We start from the raw sequence: 17,742 nt of genomic DNA, 5'->3' as shown, positions 1-17,742 counted from the left end.
GCCTATGATGTATTTCTTGTGTTACTGCTTTTATTTGTACAGAAGCCATGTGACCCCTTAAGTCTACTCAAGGTTAAAAAAATCACCAGTTGTTCTTATATGCTTTTCATGTTCTTTTTTATTGTCTTCACTATCTTGATAGTCCTTTAGTGCTCTCAATGTCTTTGCCAATGTCTTTCAAAGTATATGATTCAAAATGTATACAATATCTTAAATTGATATGTCTAGAAGTGGACTATTAGCATAGTTGATATGGAATCTTTATTTAATTGATGCAGGTGAAAAAGTAACATTTTTAAGCAGTCATTTCATACTGTTTCCTCATACTGAGACTGTAGCTCACTGCATTAGTTATCCGTTGCCGCACTAAAAATTACCCCAAAACTTAGTGGCTGAAAACAAGAACAAACATTTATTATCTTACACTATTTCTGTGGCTCAGGAATTTGAGAGTTGCTTAGCTGGGAGACCCTGGTTTGGTGTCTCTTATGAGGTTATAGTTAAAATCTCAGCTAGGACAACAATCCTCTGAAAGCTTTGCTGGGGCTGGAGGATCTGTTTCTAAGATAGCTCATACACATGGCTGTCAAGTTCACGCTGGCTCAGTTCCTTACCACATGGACCTGTCCTTAGGGTTGCTTGAATGTTCTCATGACATGACATCTGACTTCCCCCAGACTGAGTGATCCAGGAGGGAGCAAGACAGAAGCCACAATATCTTTTGTGTCCTAGCCTTGGAAGTCACACATTGTCATTTCCGCAATGTACTATTGGTTACACAGGTCCGCCATACCCAGTGTGGGAGAGGACTACACAGGGGCATGAATACCAGGAGGCAGGGACTATTTGGGGGCCATGTTGAAGCCTGGAACTAGAGTCCATCTTCTACCCTTCAATGACTAATCTCCCTCCTACATTTAAAGTATACTCACACCTTCTCAAGGCCACCAAAACTCTCATCCCATCACAGCATCATCTCGAAGTCTAGAATCTTGTCATCTCAACTAGGTCCAGATGTGGATAAGGTCTTTGGGGTGCGGTTCTTTGAGTATAGATCCTTGAGAACAGTTCCTTAATCCTACGACCCATGAGCTAAAGAGGTAAGATAACTACCCCCTCTTCCTCGCACACGCACGCAACATGCAATGGTAGGGCAGGAATAGGATAACCACTACAGATGTTCCTGTTCAATGAGTGGAAAGCAAGAGGAATACAGGAGTCCCTGGTCTGTGGTACTTCTGTAATTTAGCTAGTAAAATATGGGAAGTTCTTTCTCCAGAGCTCATTCCTACTGCTTCCTGGGAATGATTTTCCATGACTCTTGGCTCCAACCTTTGGGATCTTGGTTCTGCCTTGTGAGTCAACTTATTTTTCCATGAAAGGTAGCATAGGTTTGTGTGCAGTTTTCTCAGTCTGGTTCTTGTCTGTACAAGTTTGGAGGTCCAAAGCCCTCTTTTCCTTTTATCTCTTTTCTTTTCGGTTCAAGCTGCTGATGTTTCTAACAATTAAATACTCTTAAAAACTTTGTGGGTCTCCCATGAATCTTCCTGTGGTTTATCCTATTATACAAAAGCCACATTTATAAATCTGTTTAAGATGAACTCTTCTCTATTTAGAGTTTCTGCTGAGATGATTGAGGGACAGTACCTTTCAGCATCCTTGAAGCCCTAGTGTCTGGTTGAATGGCTCTCTGAGGCACAACCTTAGATCTTTCTAAGGTCTTAAAGATTTTACAACCATCCCCTCAGCTTCATTTTTTTGCCATGATTGCCTGGCAGTGCTTGCAGTCGATCTTTGCCCAGAAGCCATTTCTTTATTTTAGCATTATTTCCCATCTTGAGAGGCTGGAAATTTTCAAGGCCAACAGGTTCTGGCTTCTTTTGGTTTAACAATCCTTCCTTTAGCTTGTCTCCCCCCCCCCCTTACATTTTACTATAAACAGCAAGAAGAAATCAAGCAGCGCCTTCAACAGTCAGACTGAAAATCCCTGAACCAGATCACCCATTTTATTAGATACATTTTCTAGCTCCCACATCACTGCAGATGACAGTGTTGCTCAACTTTCTGCCACCATATTAAAACTATCCTTTCCCCAAGTTTCCAATAACTTTTTCCTCAACAGCAGCCTCCTCAAAGGCCATCAGGCTTATAATAGTAGTTTGCGCAAGACATTTTCAGCTTTCACTAACACGCTCTTGAACGTCCTTTCAGTTTCTGCCACTGCCTAACTCCAATGCCTCTCCCACATTTTTAGGACTTCTTATGGCAGCAACCCACTTCCAGATATATTATCTATTAATGTGTAGCAAATTTCCAGAAAACATAGTGGTTCAAAGCAGCAATAGACATTTATTATCTCAGTTTCTGCGAGCCAGGAATTTGGGGGCAGCTTAGCTAAGTGGTCCTGACTCAGGGTCTTTCATGAGGTTGGATTCAAGACATTGGCTGAGGTTATAACCATCTAAAACTTTGACTGGGGCTGTAGGTTCTGATTCAGAGATGCTCCCTCATGTGGCTGGAAAGTTCAGGCTGGCTGTTGGCAGCCAGTCTCAGTTGCTTACCACACGGACCTCTTCACATAACTACCTGGGTGTCTTCATGATGTGGCAGCTACTTCCCCCCAGAGAGAGTGATCCAAAAGAAAACAAGGCAAGAGCTTCTGTATCTTTTATGCCCTAAACTTGGAAGTCACACATGATCATTCCACAATATCCTATTAGCTACATAGGTTAACCTTATTCATTGTGAGAGGGGACTACAAGAAGATGTGAATTTTAAGAGCCTGAAATCATGAAGGTTGGCTACCACATCCCCTAAAATCCCCGATAATTTAATTTTTAGGCATTTCTATTAAGCCAGCTTTATCTCCTTTGGTGTTTGTTGGTTTTTTAAACCTAAAAATTAGTCATATCTATCGTTAAATTCCAATTATAATTATGTCATATCAACAACCCTCTCCAGCTTTGAATTATTGATGTCTGCTATATTATAGAATTTTAAAAATCCAATTTATTGATAAAAATCTTGCTAAACATTTGTGTATCTAGATCTATTCATACTTTTAAAGTTGACAAAATAAGTACATATATCTTGACCTGCACCATTATAGAAATGACACATACATTAAATTTATTTCCTGTCAAGTACAAATAGAGGTCCAATTCTCCCATGCACTACGCTAATATAGTATCTTAAAAAGTGGGCAGCTCCAGCTTCATTGGAAACTCTATTATATTTTGAAATATTGATTAATTAGACAGATAAAACCCTCAAGAAGTGAGTACTGATGATTACAATGTTTTAAATTTTCTAATTTGGAAGTTGAAACATAACTTAATTACTAGGTCTATACACAAAATATCAGCCTTTGGTGAAATTACGAGGTAGGATAAATTCATTATCCTTTGCCCACTAAACTTCTTAAAAATAGAAATAATATTTTTGTCATTGTTTTTGCTTTCTCCCGTCAGACTTAGCAAGATGCCCTATGCCAAGTAGCTTCTTAACAAATATTTTTAATTGGTGGAATGGTTAATAAATAATTGACAGATTATGAATTCCCGTCCCCCAATGTTTTTAGTACCAAATTTTTCTTGTCACTAGGGACACCGTACTGGCACCCTACGGAAGTCAGTCCCCAGTGTTCCAAGATGGGAATATTTTTCAATCTCCCTCTATCCAATCAAAATTTGACTTTTTTTTTTGACGACGGTTGGCCCCGAGCTAACATCTGTGCCCATCTTCCTCTATTTTATATGTGAGATGCCTGCCACAGCATGGGTTGATAAGTGACGCGTAGGTCCGCACCCGAGATCCAAACCAGCGAACCCCCGGCTGCCAAAGCAGAGTGTAAGAATTTAATCACTACACCACCAGGCTGGCCCAAAATTTGACTATTTTTGATGAGGAAGAAGTTGGACGACCTAATAAATTTCAAGGACCTGTTGAAGTCAATGCCTTAATCCATATTGAGGCATCTAATGGTGTGGATTTTCTGATACAGTTGACAAATAAACAAAAAGATTTTGGCAAGCTTTTGGCTACCTTACAAACCATAATAAGCTGCCATCAACTTGACCTCTGAGTAAGCTCAATCTTGGTGGAACATGTCAGTTGGTGCATTCTCTACCAGGAAAACCTGAACTTCCTGATGTTAGATTCCCAAACTATATTTCTCACTATCTGCCTTGCCATAATTCCTTTTCTTGTTCTCCCAAGTTAAGAAATGGCATTTCCCTATTTTTGCTAATGGTCTCATCATTCAGTCACTCACAGAAACTCAACAACTTGAAGTTTATCTGAATTTGTCCTTTCCCTAAAGCCTCTCATCCAATGTAGTCTTCTGGCTTTTTCAGCTCTATCTCCTTTTTGATCTCTACAATACCCCAGTTTAAACCTTTTAGTTTACTTCTCATTACAGTTTGGTCATCCATTTTTGCTACATTAACTTACTAAAACACAGCATCTATTCATTCATTACACTGCTCAAAGATGTCACTCCCATCTATTCAGTGCCTATACAATGAACTCCAAACTTCTTACTCTAGCTGTCAATGTCTGCCACAATCCAACGACAATTTAGCTTTCTAGCCTTATCTTCCACTTCCCCGCACTGAATTACTCTTGGTTCACCAAACTCATCTACCATCTACCATCAAGTCTTCATTGTGCTTTTTCCTTTGCCTGAAATGTTTCCCCTCCACATCTACTAAAACCCTGTCCACCTCCCTAAGCCAAAATCAAAAAGAATCTCAACTATGATGTCTTGACTTTCCCAGCCAGAAGTATTCTTACTCTTTTCTGAAAGTCCAAGGTACTTTGCACCACTCCTCAGGCACCTACTGAATTCTAACTTAGGTTTCTGTCATATGTCTACATGATTTATCTCTTCTTATGTATTTTAAGCTTCCTGAGAACATAGAACATTGTATCATTCCATGTGTAGTAGTTAGCACGTCTGCTTTACTCAGAGGTCGTTCTTCCTGAGTTGGAAGCATCATGGAATGAGTTGGTTTGGGGACAGTAGGTTAAGCAAAAAGCCGTTGGAGGTCAAACAATCCCAGATTTAAGTTCAGTTTTACCAGTTTCTAGTTGGATGATCTTGGACAAATTAATTAATCTCTTGGCATTTTAGTTTCTTCATTTGTAAAATTAGAATAGCAGTGACTATTTCACAGACTTGTTGTCATAATTAAATGAGGCGCTGGGTCTAAAACGTTTATCTTAATAAATAATTATTATCTTCCTATCCTTTATTATTTCTAGCACAGAGTCTTGCAATAGTGTTCAATGACTTTTTGTTAAATAAACGAATTGTTTACAGAACAAAAACGTATTATGGACTATATTTTAAATATACATGTATATTTGACAATTTAAAAAAAACATTGGAAGGGTATAGAAGACAATAAAAAATGGAAGAGCAAAGTGAGGAGCCAAGAGATTACATTTTTTTTTTAAAGTGAGAAGAAGAAATTTAATTTTTGACAAACTTATAGTCTTAACTCTACAAAATATGTTGGGAATTCCTTGCAATTTTCTAACGGGAAAAATCTAATTACCTATTATTAATTCTAAGAGTTCACATCTTAAATTACAAATAAAAATGTTTAAATGTTTAAATAGCTTATAGGAGTCCCAGTCAGGCTCCAGATTCTCAGCCACTGGGGAATTTCTCTGCTGGACCACCCAGTGAGAAAGTGAAAAGTTGGTACCTTTGCCAGTGTGGAAGTTTCTTCCAAAGAGAGCTGCAAGCTGTTGTAACCATTTTCTCCCAGGAAGACTAGGGGCGAAAAAAAAACACATGAGAAATTATTGGACGAACAATACTTGTCCAAGTTTCAAAGTAGTAATCAAAGATGGAATTAATGCCTTTTACACCATAGCGCTCTCAAACTTAAGTTTGTTTACATGGATTTGGGCTGACTTGTTTCAGTCCGCTTCTTTGGAGGACAAAAATTTATAGGAATAAAGCTAGAATTTCAAGGCAAGTCACGCTACTTAGTTATAGTTTGATTTGGATTTTTTGTTCATTTTTTTATAATCTTTCCCAAAATGTCTTTAGAAACAAGTCACTCAAACAGTAATACTGAAATAGCATTTGCATTTGAAAGCTTATTTCAAGTTTCTTGTGATAACCTTGCAATATGAAAGCAAAAGAGACATCCACATGGTGGTTAAACCTGGAGAAAGTAGGGAAAGGTGCACAGAATAATAGTCTTTGCTCATAACTTTCCCATTTTGTAAAGACTAATATTTAACATCTTTTATCTTAAAGGTATTATCTCATCTATAATTAGGAACAGTCTGAAAATCTAGTTTCTTGGACTAATGCAGAACAGATGTTTGTGAAAGTGCCTGAAATATAATAGACATTCAATAAATATTATTGTGTTGGCAAAAAAGCTTAACAGGTGTGTGTGTGTGTTTGTGTGCACAACTCCCCTTCTCTACCTCTTCAATATTTCCCAGGCAGTGCTAGCAAAGGGCCACCAGAAGATGAGATTTTTCTCTTTACACTGGAGCCTCTGAGGAGACCAAAAGACTATCTCAAATCATGGTTCCAAAAGCACTTTCTTCTGCTCCCCCCAGGAAAGATTATTTGTGGGCGTGGAAAAGGGGATACACTTTGGAAGCAAGAACTCTTTTGGTTGCAAGTAACAGAAACCCAGTTTGAACTACCTTGGGCAAATCAGAAACTACATTGACCTGAGCAGCAAAATATCAGTAAGGGTGTGGGTTTAACTGGACCTCCAGGGTCACAGGAACAGGGACACCGCCAGGACTCTCTCTCCATCCAGCTCTCATTTGTGCTTCTCTCTGAGCCAGCTTTCTACTGAGACTGCAACCTTCTGCCCTGGAGAATGTGGCTTTTGACGTCCCATCTCTTCATCATAAAAGGATCTACTTCTCTTCTCTAAATCCCATTTGAAAATTCCCAGGGAGGGGCTGAAGGGCGCGCCTAGGTCATATGCATCCTCTCGTGAACAGAGACCAACTCTGTAATTGGCAGCCTCCATTAAAGCAATATGTTTTGAGCAAAGAGAAGAGCAGAGCCTCCAAAAGGAAGGCAGTTCTGTTTCCAGAACGAGAGTGGTGCTGGGCAGACAAAAGAAGTATTCTTAGAATTATACTTGCAAAAATCAGAGTTCTATATATTAAATATGAAATAAAAATATTTTTTCAGTTGCTTATTATTTTCTATAAATGTATTTCTCTTCCTCTTTCTTCTGTCTCAGCTGTCTTTCTTACACAGTGCCACTAAGTCCTATCCTTTCCATCCTTCAAATGTGTGCTGAACATTCACGTCCTTGGATTTCTGGTAAAACATGGTGAAATGAACACATTTGTTTATCGTTGTTTTCCCCCGAATGCCACTAAAATGGCAGCAAAAAGAGGGAAAAAAAGAATAAGACTCTAAGTGCAAAGAATAAGCGGAGATATTATAATAGAAGAAAAGTGACAAAAACTTTTGGAAGATAGGAGGTAGACATACAATGTATTAGTCATCTATTGCAATGTAACAAATTACTCCAAAATGTAGCATCTTAAAGCAGTAAATATTTCTTATCTCACATAGTTTTGGGGGTCAGGAATCTGCAGGCAGCTCAGGTTGCAGGCCAGCTGGGGGCCAGGGCCGCATCATTTGATGAGCTGGAGAATCCGCTCCCAAAATCACTCGTCGGGCTGGCAGGAGGCTTCAGTTCCTCACCATGAAGCTGTTCCTGAAAGCCTAACTACAATGGGAAAAATTATAACGAAAGGACAGACACCACCCTAGGTTATCAATGTAACATCACTAAATATTGCATAAGTGGGCGCTGTGTGCCTAGAACACCACATCACTTCTGTGATATTCCTGAATATCATAGAAGATATGTAACCTGAATCTAATCACATAAAAATATCACAGACACACACACACAAAACAAGTTGAGAAACATTCTAAAAAATAACTGGCCTATAATCTTCAAAAGTGTGAAGTTCATGGAAGTGTGTTATGTATTTGATATGGCCATGGGAGCACAAGGGAGGGGCTCCTGACCCACTCCAACGCCAACATGTCAGAGAGGCCTTTTCCAGAGTAGAGATGTCAAACCTCAGCTATAGAGTTAGCCTCAAAAGGCGACAGTGGGAAGGAGAGGCAAGAGAGGAGGAGCAGGTCGTAATGTACAAGACCAAGGACAAATCACTTGATCATACGCCAACTGTAGTGTGTGTGTGTATTCGTTATCATCAGCATGAGTTTGCTCCTTTTCCTATCATATCTAAAAATGGCACATTTCGAAACATCTTCAGGAGTTGGATCTATTCCTTTAGTCTAAGAAATGTGCCTTGAAACACATGTGAAAAAGAACTTTCCCTGTGATTGGCTCAGTCCCTATAATCATCATTTTTCAAACACTATTCATTTCATAAACTAGGCAATATCACTTTCATAGCACTTTCAATATATCTTCCTCTTATTTTATGAATGGCATTTTCTAATCATAGCAAAGTGATACTGAAGACCAGCAATTCCTTCCCAGCAGCAGTTTGTTTAGTGGTTGGGAGAACAAACCCCTCCTCAGATTGTGCCTGATTTGAGCCCCATTCTTGGCCTGCGTCTGCCACTCATTGACCAGGCAGCCTGAGGCAAGCGACTTCTGAGCAGCAGTTTTCTCACCTGTGAAGGAAATAATAGCAGCTACTTTCCAGGGTTGTTATGAGAACTGATTGTGATAATGTATGAAAAGCACTTAGCACAGTACTCATAGAAAGTGCTAGGTAGATCGTCTTCTGCATCACTCTATAGTCGTATTTAGAAAAGTCTACACATAAAGTAAGGTCAAAATAAAACGACAAAAATATATTTAGAGTGCTGCAAAAATAACATTGGCCTATTGTTTTATGAGTGTGTAGATAAATTTTTGAAATGACAACTACAGTTCCTGAGCCAATCAAAGATAACGTTACGTACCCATCACATTTTATAAGTTCCGGGTCATCCTCCCCCAGGAGTTTTCGAGTCCCCAGCCACCTAGCTCTCCCTGGAGTGCCTTCTGAGGAGCAGCAAGGCCAGGACTAGCGATTCCCCAGTTGAGACAGGATCTCCGGAACTCTGTAGGCACTGCAAAACCCCCTTTCCTGTCGCTCCCCACCTCTCCAGGCCCTGCATTTACTTACTTGCTTGTCCATACATGATTTGTTTGTTCATTTACTTCGCATAATAAGGTGAAACTTTTTTTGTGGTATACAGTAGGAATTATTGAATGCTTCACAGTTGTCTCATCAAAGGTAATGCCACTCTTCCCATTGTTCAGTGACGTGAGTTACTGCTTACGGTAGCAATTGGAAAATGGGAGTGGATGGGATGGTGATCTAAGGAATATTTTGTTACCAATAAATTAATCAAAAATATTTCAGGCTTATTGGGCAACGATTAGCAGAAAAAAAGACAACTATGGTTTTTTGGTCTCTACTTCAATCAAAGTCTGATTGGATTAATAACTTTTTGCTGTTGTTTTTGGGTTGACAAATGTTTTTAACTTCTTAGTTTCCTTGTCTCTAACCATAAAAATGAAAAACAACGTTGTTCATAAGTATATTTTAATGAACTATATTTTACTGTATATTGTGAATAGTGAAATTGCTAAAAGTGTAAAATAATTGTGAGAATTGGAGATCATAATCTCTTATCTAGTAAAATGATCCTAGGTTCTGACTATCGTGAGCTGGAAACCTCTATCTTCTATGTGCCCCCCCACCATACACATCTCCTTTCTGTCTTCCTCACCAGACACATTCCCCAAGCTATATATTTTTTAAAATCTTTATTTTAATAAAGATATATTAAGAAACATTAAAATTCACCCAGTATCTTATGAACCTGATCATCATCCTAATAATGATGAATGATGTGATTTATTTTCCTAAAAATGCTCTCACATAGCAAAGATGATGGTAGTGATAATAAAAAAGATTAAGATGAAATTTCTGCTATGGAATTCTTTTACATGTCTGATTTGTTGAGAAAAAGATTAGAAATTAATTAGCATTAATCTGAGATTTAATTCTTGCCAATTCAATAGATTTGAATGTCTTGGACTTTGATTTTTGTGAACTGAGGCTTTAATTTACTGTTTAACCAACAGGCATTTATTGAACATCTACTACATATTTCAGATAATGCACCAAGCTCCCACAAGAAGCTTAAAAGAATGGCCCCCAAAATCTTAACTCATATTAAAACATCCCACATGGTGATTGACAAAGGGGTAAAATAGACAAAAAGCAGTTTTCAGGTGTAAGAACAATGAGTGCCCAGAAATAAAACTTAAGATGTAAAAAGGAAAAGAGTTGTGAGATTTAGAATTCTCTCTGAAAGAGATGTTGGAAGAAGTCAGAAAGGAAAAGGAATCGAAGAAGGGTGGAAATGGGGCTGTTCTTCTGTGGAGGAAGACGTCTTTATACCAAGTTCTAATCTGAAAGAGCTTCAGGATGACAGCGAAGGTGCTTTCTAACAATATAAGGAAGAAAAAATTACCTTAAAATACCAGCGAGCCAATAAAAATAGGATATGGCACAAGAAAAATAAGTACCTCTATATGGAAAGATGCAGAAAGGAGCTCACATCAGCATGTGAACTCTACACAGGACTATGTGTTCTCTTGGAACACGCAATTTTGACAGCGTGTACAAGTTCATATGTGTACCATAGGTGGTAGTTTCAGGAGGAGCAGGAACTTCAAAGTTGAGAATAGTAAACTAAACCAAGATTTACCACTTTGATGCTCATAATGCCACGGGTAATGTGCAGGTGGGGGGGGGGGAAGCAGTGGGCCCACTGACCCTACGGGGATACCCGGTGCGCAATGGGGCTTTATTAAAGAATGTACACCATCCTCTCTTGCTATGAAAAAGTAGTTTCAGATACTGCGTGCTCTGCTTATTGGCCCTGGCACCTTCATTGTTCAAACAAGCACTCATATTTGTGAATTCAAATGGCTTACATGTAGACTCTTGATCAGAGAAAACAACTTTTCCTATCTGGGAGAGTAAACACTAAAAACAATCTGAAGCCTGAATTCAAAAGAGGGGACAAGCAGAGAATAATCTAGGAGCAGCCAGAATTCTGGGAGGAGCCTTCTGAGGTGGGGGAAGTGAAAAAAGAAAAGGGGGGAAGAGAAAAAGGCTGGAAATAAAGAGAAAGGAAAGAAGAGGGGTGTGGAGAGAGAGAGAGATGTAAATTTCTCTGGTCCACGAAGCTGTGTTGATAGCACTTCCTAATCCCCTGTCCTTTGACAAAGCATTGCATGTGAATGCAGGGTCCAGCGGAGACGTGGGGTTGCCAGGCTGCTCCAGCCACTGTGGACTCATCCTCTCTCCACCTCCACTGTGGCACCCCACCCAGATTCCTTTCTTGTCACACTTGTTTCCAGTCACCCAAGCCCTCTAGTCTATGACCTCTTGGTCAAACCGTCTGTTACCCAGGACACAAATAGATTGAGGGTGTCAGATAACATGATAATTTGGTGGGGGGAAGACAGTTTGAGTGAGTGCTGCAATACCCTTTATAACACCCCTTGTCCCAACCATCCCCACCTTTCAAAGTAAATGCTCTTTCCGCACCCATGTTTCTGTCTCTAAGTCACTGGAGGATAAATGGGGTGTGATTCATACCTCTTTTTATTTGTTTGCTTTGATGTGTTCACTCTCTCTCGGGAGCTAACTGGTAGAACACGTGAAGCAGTTCCATTTTCTTGGCCAAGTGAGGTAACACAAATTGGGGCAATGACAAACTTGGGCTGCAATGCTCTATGGGAAGGATATAGAGTATTGTGTGCCCTGAAGTTAGAGCAGCGTGACACTACATAAAGTGATGAACATCCTGTAACCACATCTTGAACTCAAAGTCATTTCTCCTGGAATGGACCAATGTCCAACCAAGACACATACACAGTCCTCATCACATGCCTGATGCCTGCTGAGTCCCTGGAAAGCCTTGTTCTGAGCACGTCCCTGTTGCTACCCTCCACCCCCAGACAGAAATTCCCACGACCCATATGCAGACTGTGAACACACCGAAGGGGATGCAGTGGCCGCTGAAGAAGCTAAGACAAGCCCATGAGAGTAAGGGAACGACGGTGAGCTCACACCAGACACGCACACCACCACAGCCACTTTCTCACACCCTCAGTACAAAGTTTGGGGGAAAGTTCTCAGTAAGAGCTATGATGCTTCAATGAACTGGTCAGAGGTAGGCTCCAAGGGGGCGAAGAGCGAGATCGCTACAAAAACTACTTACTGAGAGGCCATTATGGGCCAGGCACTGCATTTCAAGTATAGCAGCTATTTTCCATAGAAATAAACCAATCTTCTCAAAAAGTACAAGAATTGTTCTGCACATTGGTTGGCAATTCCTGAAAGCTCCATGTAACATCACATCTTTCTGTGCTTGCACCCACTTTATCTCTTTTCTTGAAAGGGGGAGAGGGGAAGGGAGAGGTTAGACAGAGGGAAAGAGACAGAGATGCAGAAACGGAATCACCTTTCCATTCATGCATCTGCTGAGCACCCAGAGTTGCAAATGTTACCAGGTGAGGGCACAAGAACTCAGGAGGTGGCCTATCTTGAATTCCTTCTCCAGCTCTGTTACCTTTCTGTAAGTTCTGTATATTTGACTGGGCAAGTGGGTCTAGCACCTAGGTCAGGGCTGAAGCATCATTGTTACTTATGTTAAAGAAACAAACAGATCAGAGTCTCAGAGTCGGAAAGAGGCAGGGCCCCGGTGAGATGCTATCGGAGCCTGGGGTTTCAGCGCGATGGCGGGCCAGGGCCGGCGCGTGGTCTCAGGGGTAAGTTGCGGGGCTCCTGCTGCAGTCGCCACCCACCCAGCCCTGCCTCCCAGGTCCCACCCGGAGCGCCAAGGCGGGCGGCCAATCCCTGGAGTCGATCGCTCAGCCTGGGTTCTCGACCCCGTGGGCAGCGTCTCCTAGGGCTGCAGCTGCTCCCGCTAACCTTTGTAAGAGACGAAAAGCTGTTCCAGACCTTTCTGTGTACCTCAGTGTGACAAGAAAGGAAATTCGCTTGTGTTAAAAGGCCTTAACATCAGGCTACAAAAGGGGAAAGGTGGATCCGACAAGCCCCATCCCTCCCGCCCCGCAGCCGACCTCAGCCGCCAGCAGCAGGATGGTCCTTGGTTTGTGGCTGCCAGAAGTGTCGGTGCTGGTGCCGGGCCGGGGACACGGCCGGGCAGCTCGAGGCGCAGAGCTCGCTATAGGCGCGCTCTCCCAGCTCGGATAGATGATTCATTTTTATATGTAACGTTTTACCCCACTCTATAGCTCCGGCCGGTTAATGTTCAACCTCAGGGCATGGAGAGGGCTCGAGGGAAGCAGGCAGGGCGGACCCATTCAAGGTATATGGCGGCCCGGGAGTGACGGCGCGGAGCCCGAGAGGGTGAGAAGGGACGCGGCAGGCCTCCAGAGGCCGGCGCCGGAGCGCATAGCAGCGGCCGACGGGGCCCAGCACGCGGCAGGGAGGCACCGCGGCGAGGCCGGGCAGGCGGGGCCCCGACCGCCCACGACGCCGCCGCCCGGGGCCGGAGCGGCGCGTGTGGGGGCGCGGGGGACGCGGGGCGAGGGCGGGCCCGGCGCCTGGCTGGACCCCGAGGGCCCCCGACTGGCCCCGGCCTCCGGCTTCGATGCTCGCCTGGGGCTGCGGCCGGAGGTGGGCGCGCGGCGGCAGCTGCGGCTTAGATTCCGGGTTCGTTATCCGGAGGGACGTGCCCACACCGGGGGAGGGACCCGAGAGGGGTCCCCGGAGGTGCGTGGGTTGCCTTCTGGGCCGCGGCATCTCCGGGGGCCTCTGAAAATACCGTCGGGATAATACGAGGCAGCACGTCTTGCCACCGCCCTTCTCCCATGTCGCCGGCCAAAAATTGAGCATGAAGACAGAGCAGCTGTTCTGGTCAATGACAGCGCAGCGCCCGGCTGTGCCGGAGCCTTGGTTCGGGCGGCCAGGGAGGCCCAAGGCCAAGGCGCTCTTGGGGGCACGTTCAGGTGGCGCGGCGGCTCCTCGGGTCCTTCTACGAGCTGGGCCTTGTGGCCCCCGGAATCTAGGAGTCCAAAAGGTCCTGCTCAGCTGTCCAGACTGCCGTCTCCTGGCGCTGGGCGGTGACAGGCGGCCGGGCTGCGCCGGCAGAGGAGGCTCCGGGCTGGGCGGGAGCTTCGCTCCAGGAGCTGCAGCCCAGCCTTCGCAGGAGGGATTTTTTTTTTTTTCTGTCGAGAAGCAGACAACAAGGCCCCGCCTCATCAGATAAGAGCGGCTCCTAAGATTTCACGGGTTTTAAGCAGGGCCCGGAGGCGCTGAGGTCAGGAGAGCCCTGTGAAGGAACACCGCCCCGGGCCCAGCGTGCGCACAAGAAGGGTTTTACTTCACTTTCTTTTGTTTGATATTCTATTATTTTCTAACAAAGTGACCTGTCATCTGTAACCTTGGGCCCTGGCAGGCAAAGCCCCTTCCTTGGCACTCGGGTCGGCGCGCAGGGTCCCCGCGTCTGTGCCCAGCCGCGCCCCCCCGCGCGTGCGCGCACGGGGCGCGGTGACTCCGTGGGAGACTCGCCGTCCACCAGGCGCAGGCGGCCGCGTGAAGTGACGCCAGGAAAGGCCCTGCCGGTCCACCCCGGAGGACGAAGAAAGATGCCATCGAGCTTCAACCGGGTGCAGCAACCCCACCCAGACACTGGCCAGGAGCAGCAGAGTTGAGGCGGCTGTTGACGCAAGCAGAGCGGGGGAAAGCGCCCAGGAACTGCGTTGCCACTAGTCTGGGTTCCAAGTCACATTCGGTATGCTGCGCCACCGCCTTCTCAGGGACAGCAGAGACGGTTCTAGGTCTCATCTCCCGAGAACCAAAAGGATAAAGATTCCTGCCTAGGACTGCGTGCGAGGGGATCCCGCGCTGCTGCAAACTGTCAGCGGAGGCAGAAAGGCTTTGTTGCTTCTGGACCGAGGAAACATGGGTAGAGGCAGGCTGGAGCTCTACGGGAGCCACCTCAAGCCTTAGTCCTGGCACCTCAGGTCCCAGCATCCGCGGGCCACTTTCTAAGTCAAAAGAACAGGGGGAAACAAACAAAAACTTTGGTGTGGATAAAGAAAACAGGAGACAGAATAGATAGGAGGAGAGGGACGGGGCGGGGGGGGGGCGGGGGAGTTGCTGGGAGGAGACCAACATTTTTGCAGGAAGAATAAGAGGACTAGGTCTGGAAAGATCCATCAACGTCAGGGGGTGCAGACACACGCCCTGCGCGGGGAGGCCCCTAGAAGCCTGAACTTCTGCTAGCCTTTCTGAGAAGAAAAAAATGCAGTCCCCCACACAAACCCCCAAAGTAAACACCTTCACCATATAGACTCTTAAATGTTTTAAATGTTATAAAAAAAAAAAAAAAAGGAATTTAGTTGGTTCTTTTAGCCATTCTCTGGCTGAGTAACTTAAGCCTCAAGTTATCTCCTGTTTTCCACAACTGCCACTGAACTGTTAACAACGCATTGTTACAACAGGAGTGGCAATGATTTTTAAAGGTAATTAAGTAGAATTAAATACGTCTTCAATGGGATATTTTATTTCCTGCAGGCCTTCTCTAATCTGCAAACAAAATCTAAAAATCATCATTGACATAAAATGCATGAAATACTCAGCACAGGAGTGAATGAAGTTTTGCATCCCAAACACAGTAAATTCTGGTTTCTATCTTTCCAGATAGGAAGTCAACAATGAGAAGGCCTCCCTGGGGTGGGGGGTGGGGGCCAAGGGTGATAAATAAACTTTTAAGATTAGAGTAAAATTTCCCTGGTTTCCTCTGCTAAAATCTGAAAAGGTGACTCAGTTATGTGTTTACAATCGGGCTTCCACGTAACCCATTGTTATTTTAGAAATCTCATCCTTAATTATCATTTTCTCAAATTCAGCAAAAATGCCATTGTCAAATGAGGGAGGCTGGGGGGAGGAAAGATAGTTTTTTAAAAAATTCCTTCTGAAAATCTGCTGCAAGAAAATTTTCCCCTTTTCTTCGAGACCTCTCTTCCCCCGGTCAGCCACGCTTCTTGCTGTGCGGTGCGCTTAGATTAACTGCAGCTTGCTGGGGGTTTTATAAGGCAATCAATAGGGACTCTATATTCATAAAGACCTCTGATCTGATTACACCCTCTTCATTTTTTTTTCTTCTTTAAAAAATGTAAATCGGCCAGCCGGGGACTCCCAGTGTGGCCCGCGTCGACGGCGGGCGGCCGGAGGCTGGGGATCCCGGCGACGGCGGCGAGGGCGCCCGTGGATTAGGATGTGGATTGCGGGACAGACCTTTCTTAGGTCACATTCGCGACAGGGGTTGGGGCGAAGGGTCGAGATCATGCCAGGTTTTTATGGACTCGCCTTAAAAGAGCTCGCCGCTCTTCACAGGGTTAATTTATGGGGCTTTCGAGGAATATTGGAACTTTTAAGACGCTCTTTATTTTTTTCCCATTAATTTTTTTGGTTATACTCCTAAAGGGACTCCCGGGTTTCAGCACCTCGCAGGAAGAGGGTGGGGGCGGGGAAAAAGCAGGGCCGGGAGGCGAAGGGGAGAATGTGCCTCCTAATCAAACCGCCTGCGCCTGCCTGGCACGGTTTTTAAAATTAAATTTCTAACCAAGTCGTGGACAGTAAACTTCAGATCTGGGAACTGGGAGGAAGCTGACACAAACGTGGGCTATCCACACCTTTCCCCAGGTCTCCACCCGTTTGAATTGAATGAAGGGTTTGGGGCCCCGGAAATTTAAAAAAGTGTAAAAACCGAGGACAGGCCGGAGGCAGGGTTAGAGTAGCAGGTGAGGCCGGGCTGGGGGAGCAGAAAGCCCCCAGACCGCGGGCGGTCGGCGCGGGGCGCCCGCTCCAGGCCCGGCCCCGGGCGCGCGGACGTGGGCGGCGAGGGCGAGCCTGCGGCCTGGGCTCCGGGGGCCCGACCTCTCGCTCGCCATCTTTGATCCCACGCCGAGGAGGTTGGTGTTCATGCTATAGATTACCTTAAATGTTTCTTTAAGCACTTTAATACACAACTAGCTCAGAAATCATTAAGAGACCTAGAGAAGGAGAAAAAATACCCTCACACTCACCGGTAATAAGTGTTGACATGCAGCAAAAATCGATTGAGTGGAACCGAGGTGGTAGCAGTAGCGATGGCTGGAGGGGGGACCGGCGTGGAAGCGGGAGGGGCGAGGGGACCGACTCCACTGGCTCGGGAGTTAGGCGTCTCTCACATAAAGGGGAAAAGGGTTGGGGAAAGGGGCCGGCAGGCGAGTGGGGATGGGTGTGAGGAGGAAGGTGGGTGAGGAGGGTAATTTTCCTTCTGGAAGTCCAGGGAAAGGAGCTGAGGTGGGAGAAGGGGCCTCTCCTCAGTCCCGAGTCTCCGCCCCCAGCCCGCACCACTCAAGTTGGGGAAGTGACAACTCTGTCCAAACCTCGACTTCCATTTTGTTCCTGCACATTGATTTCCTCGAGATAGAGCTCTATTTCAGCAAGCAAACTAGGCCAAGACCTGTCTCCTGTCCCGGCACTCCCAGTCGCTCCAGGACCCGCTGGAGACGCAAATCCTCCCAGCAGGTCTCGTTAGCGCGTCCAGCGCCCCATCCCCAAGTCCCCTTTCCGCGTCGCCTGCCTCCCTCCCTCGGCCGCCGCCCCTCCCCCCCTACCAGGCGGAGACCCGGTAAGGCCCGGAGGGTCGGGCCCGCG

General features: G+C 44.9%; 1 protein-coding gene across 1 annotated transcript in view; it reads right to left on the bottom strand.

Annotated features, from left to right (window-relative positions):
- LOC139081875 (ribosomal large subunit pseudouridine synthase B-like) overlaps positions 1-12,297 on the bottom strand; it is a 74,524-nt gene extending 62,227 nt beyond the window's left edge. Inside the window, exons 1-2 of the mRNA XM_070609413.1 lie at positions 12,287-12,297; positions 5,715-5,782 (exon numbers count right to left, since the gene is read on the bottom strand). Of these exons, the coding sequence (XP_070465514.1) occupies positions 5,715-5,782; positions 12,287-12,297 (79 nt within the window). The remainder of the gene's footprint in view (positions 1-5,714; positions 5,783-12,286) is intronic.
- Positions 12,298-17,742: the final 5,445 nt, after the last annotated feature.

Source organism: Equus przewalskii, chromosome 2, assembly GCF_037783145.1.
Source record: "Equus przewalskii isolate Varuska chromosome 2, EquPr2, whole genome shotgun sequence".
NCBI lineage: Eukaryota > Metazoa > Chordata > Mammalia > Perissodactyla > Equidae > Equus > Equus przewalskii.
This window is presented reverse-complemented; position numbering and strand designations above follow the sequence as displayed.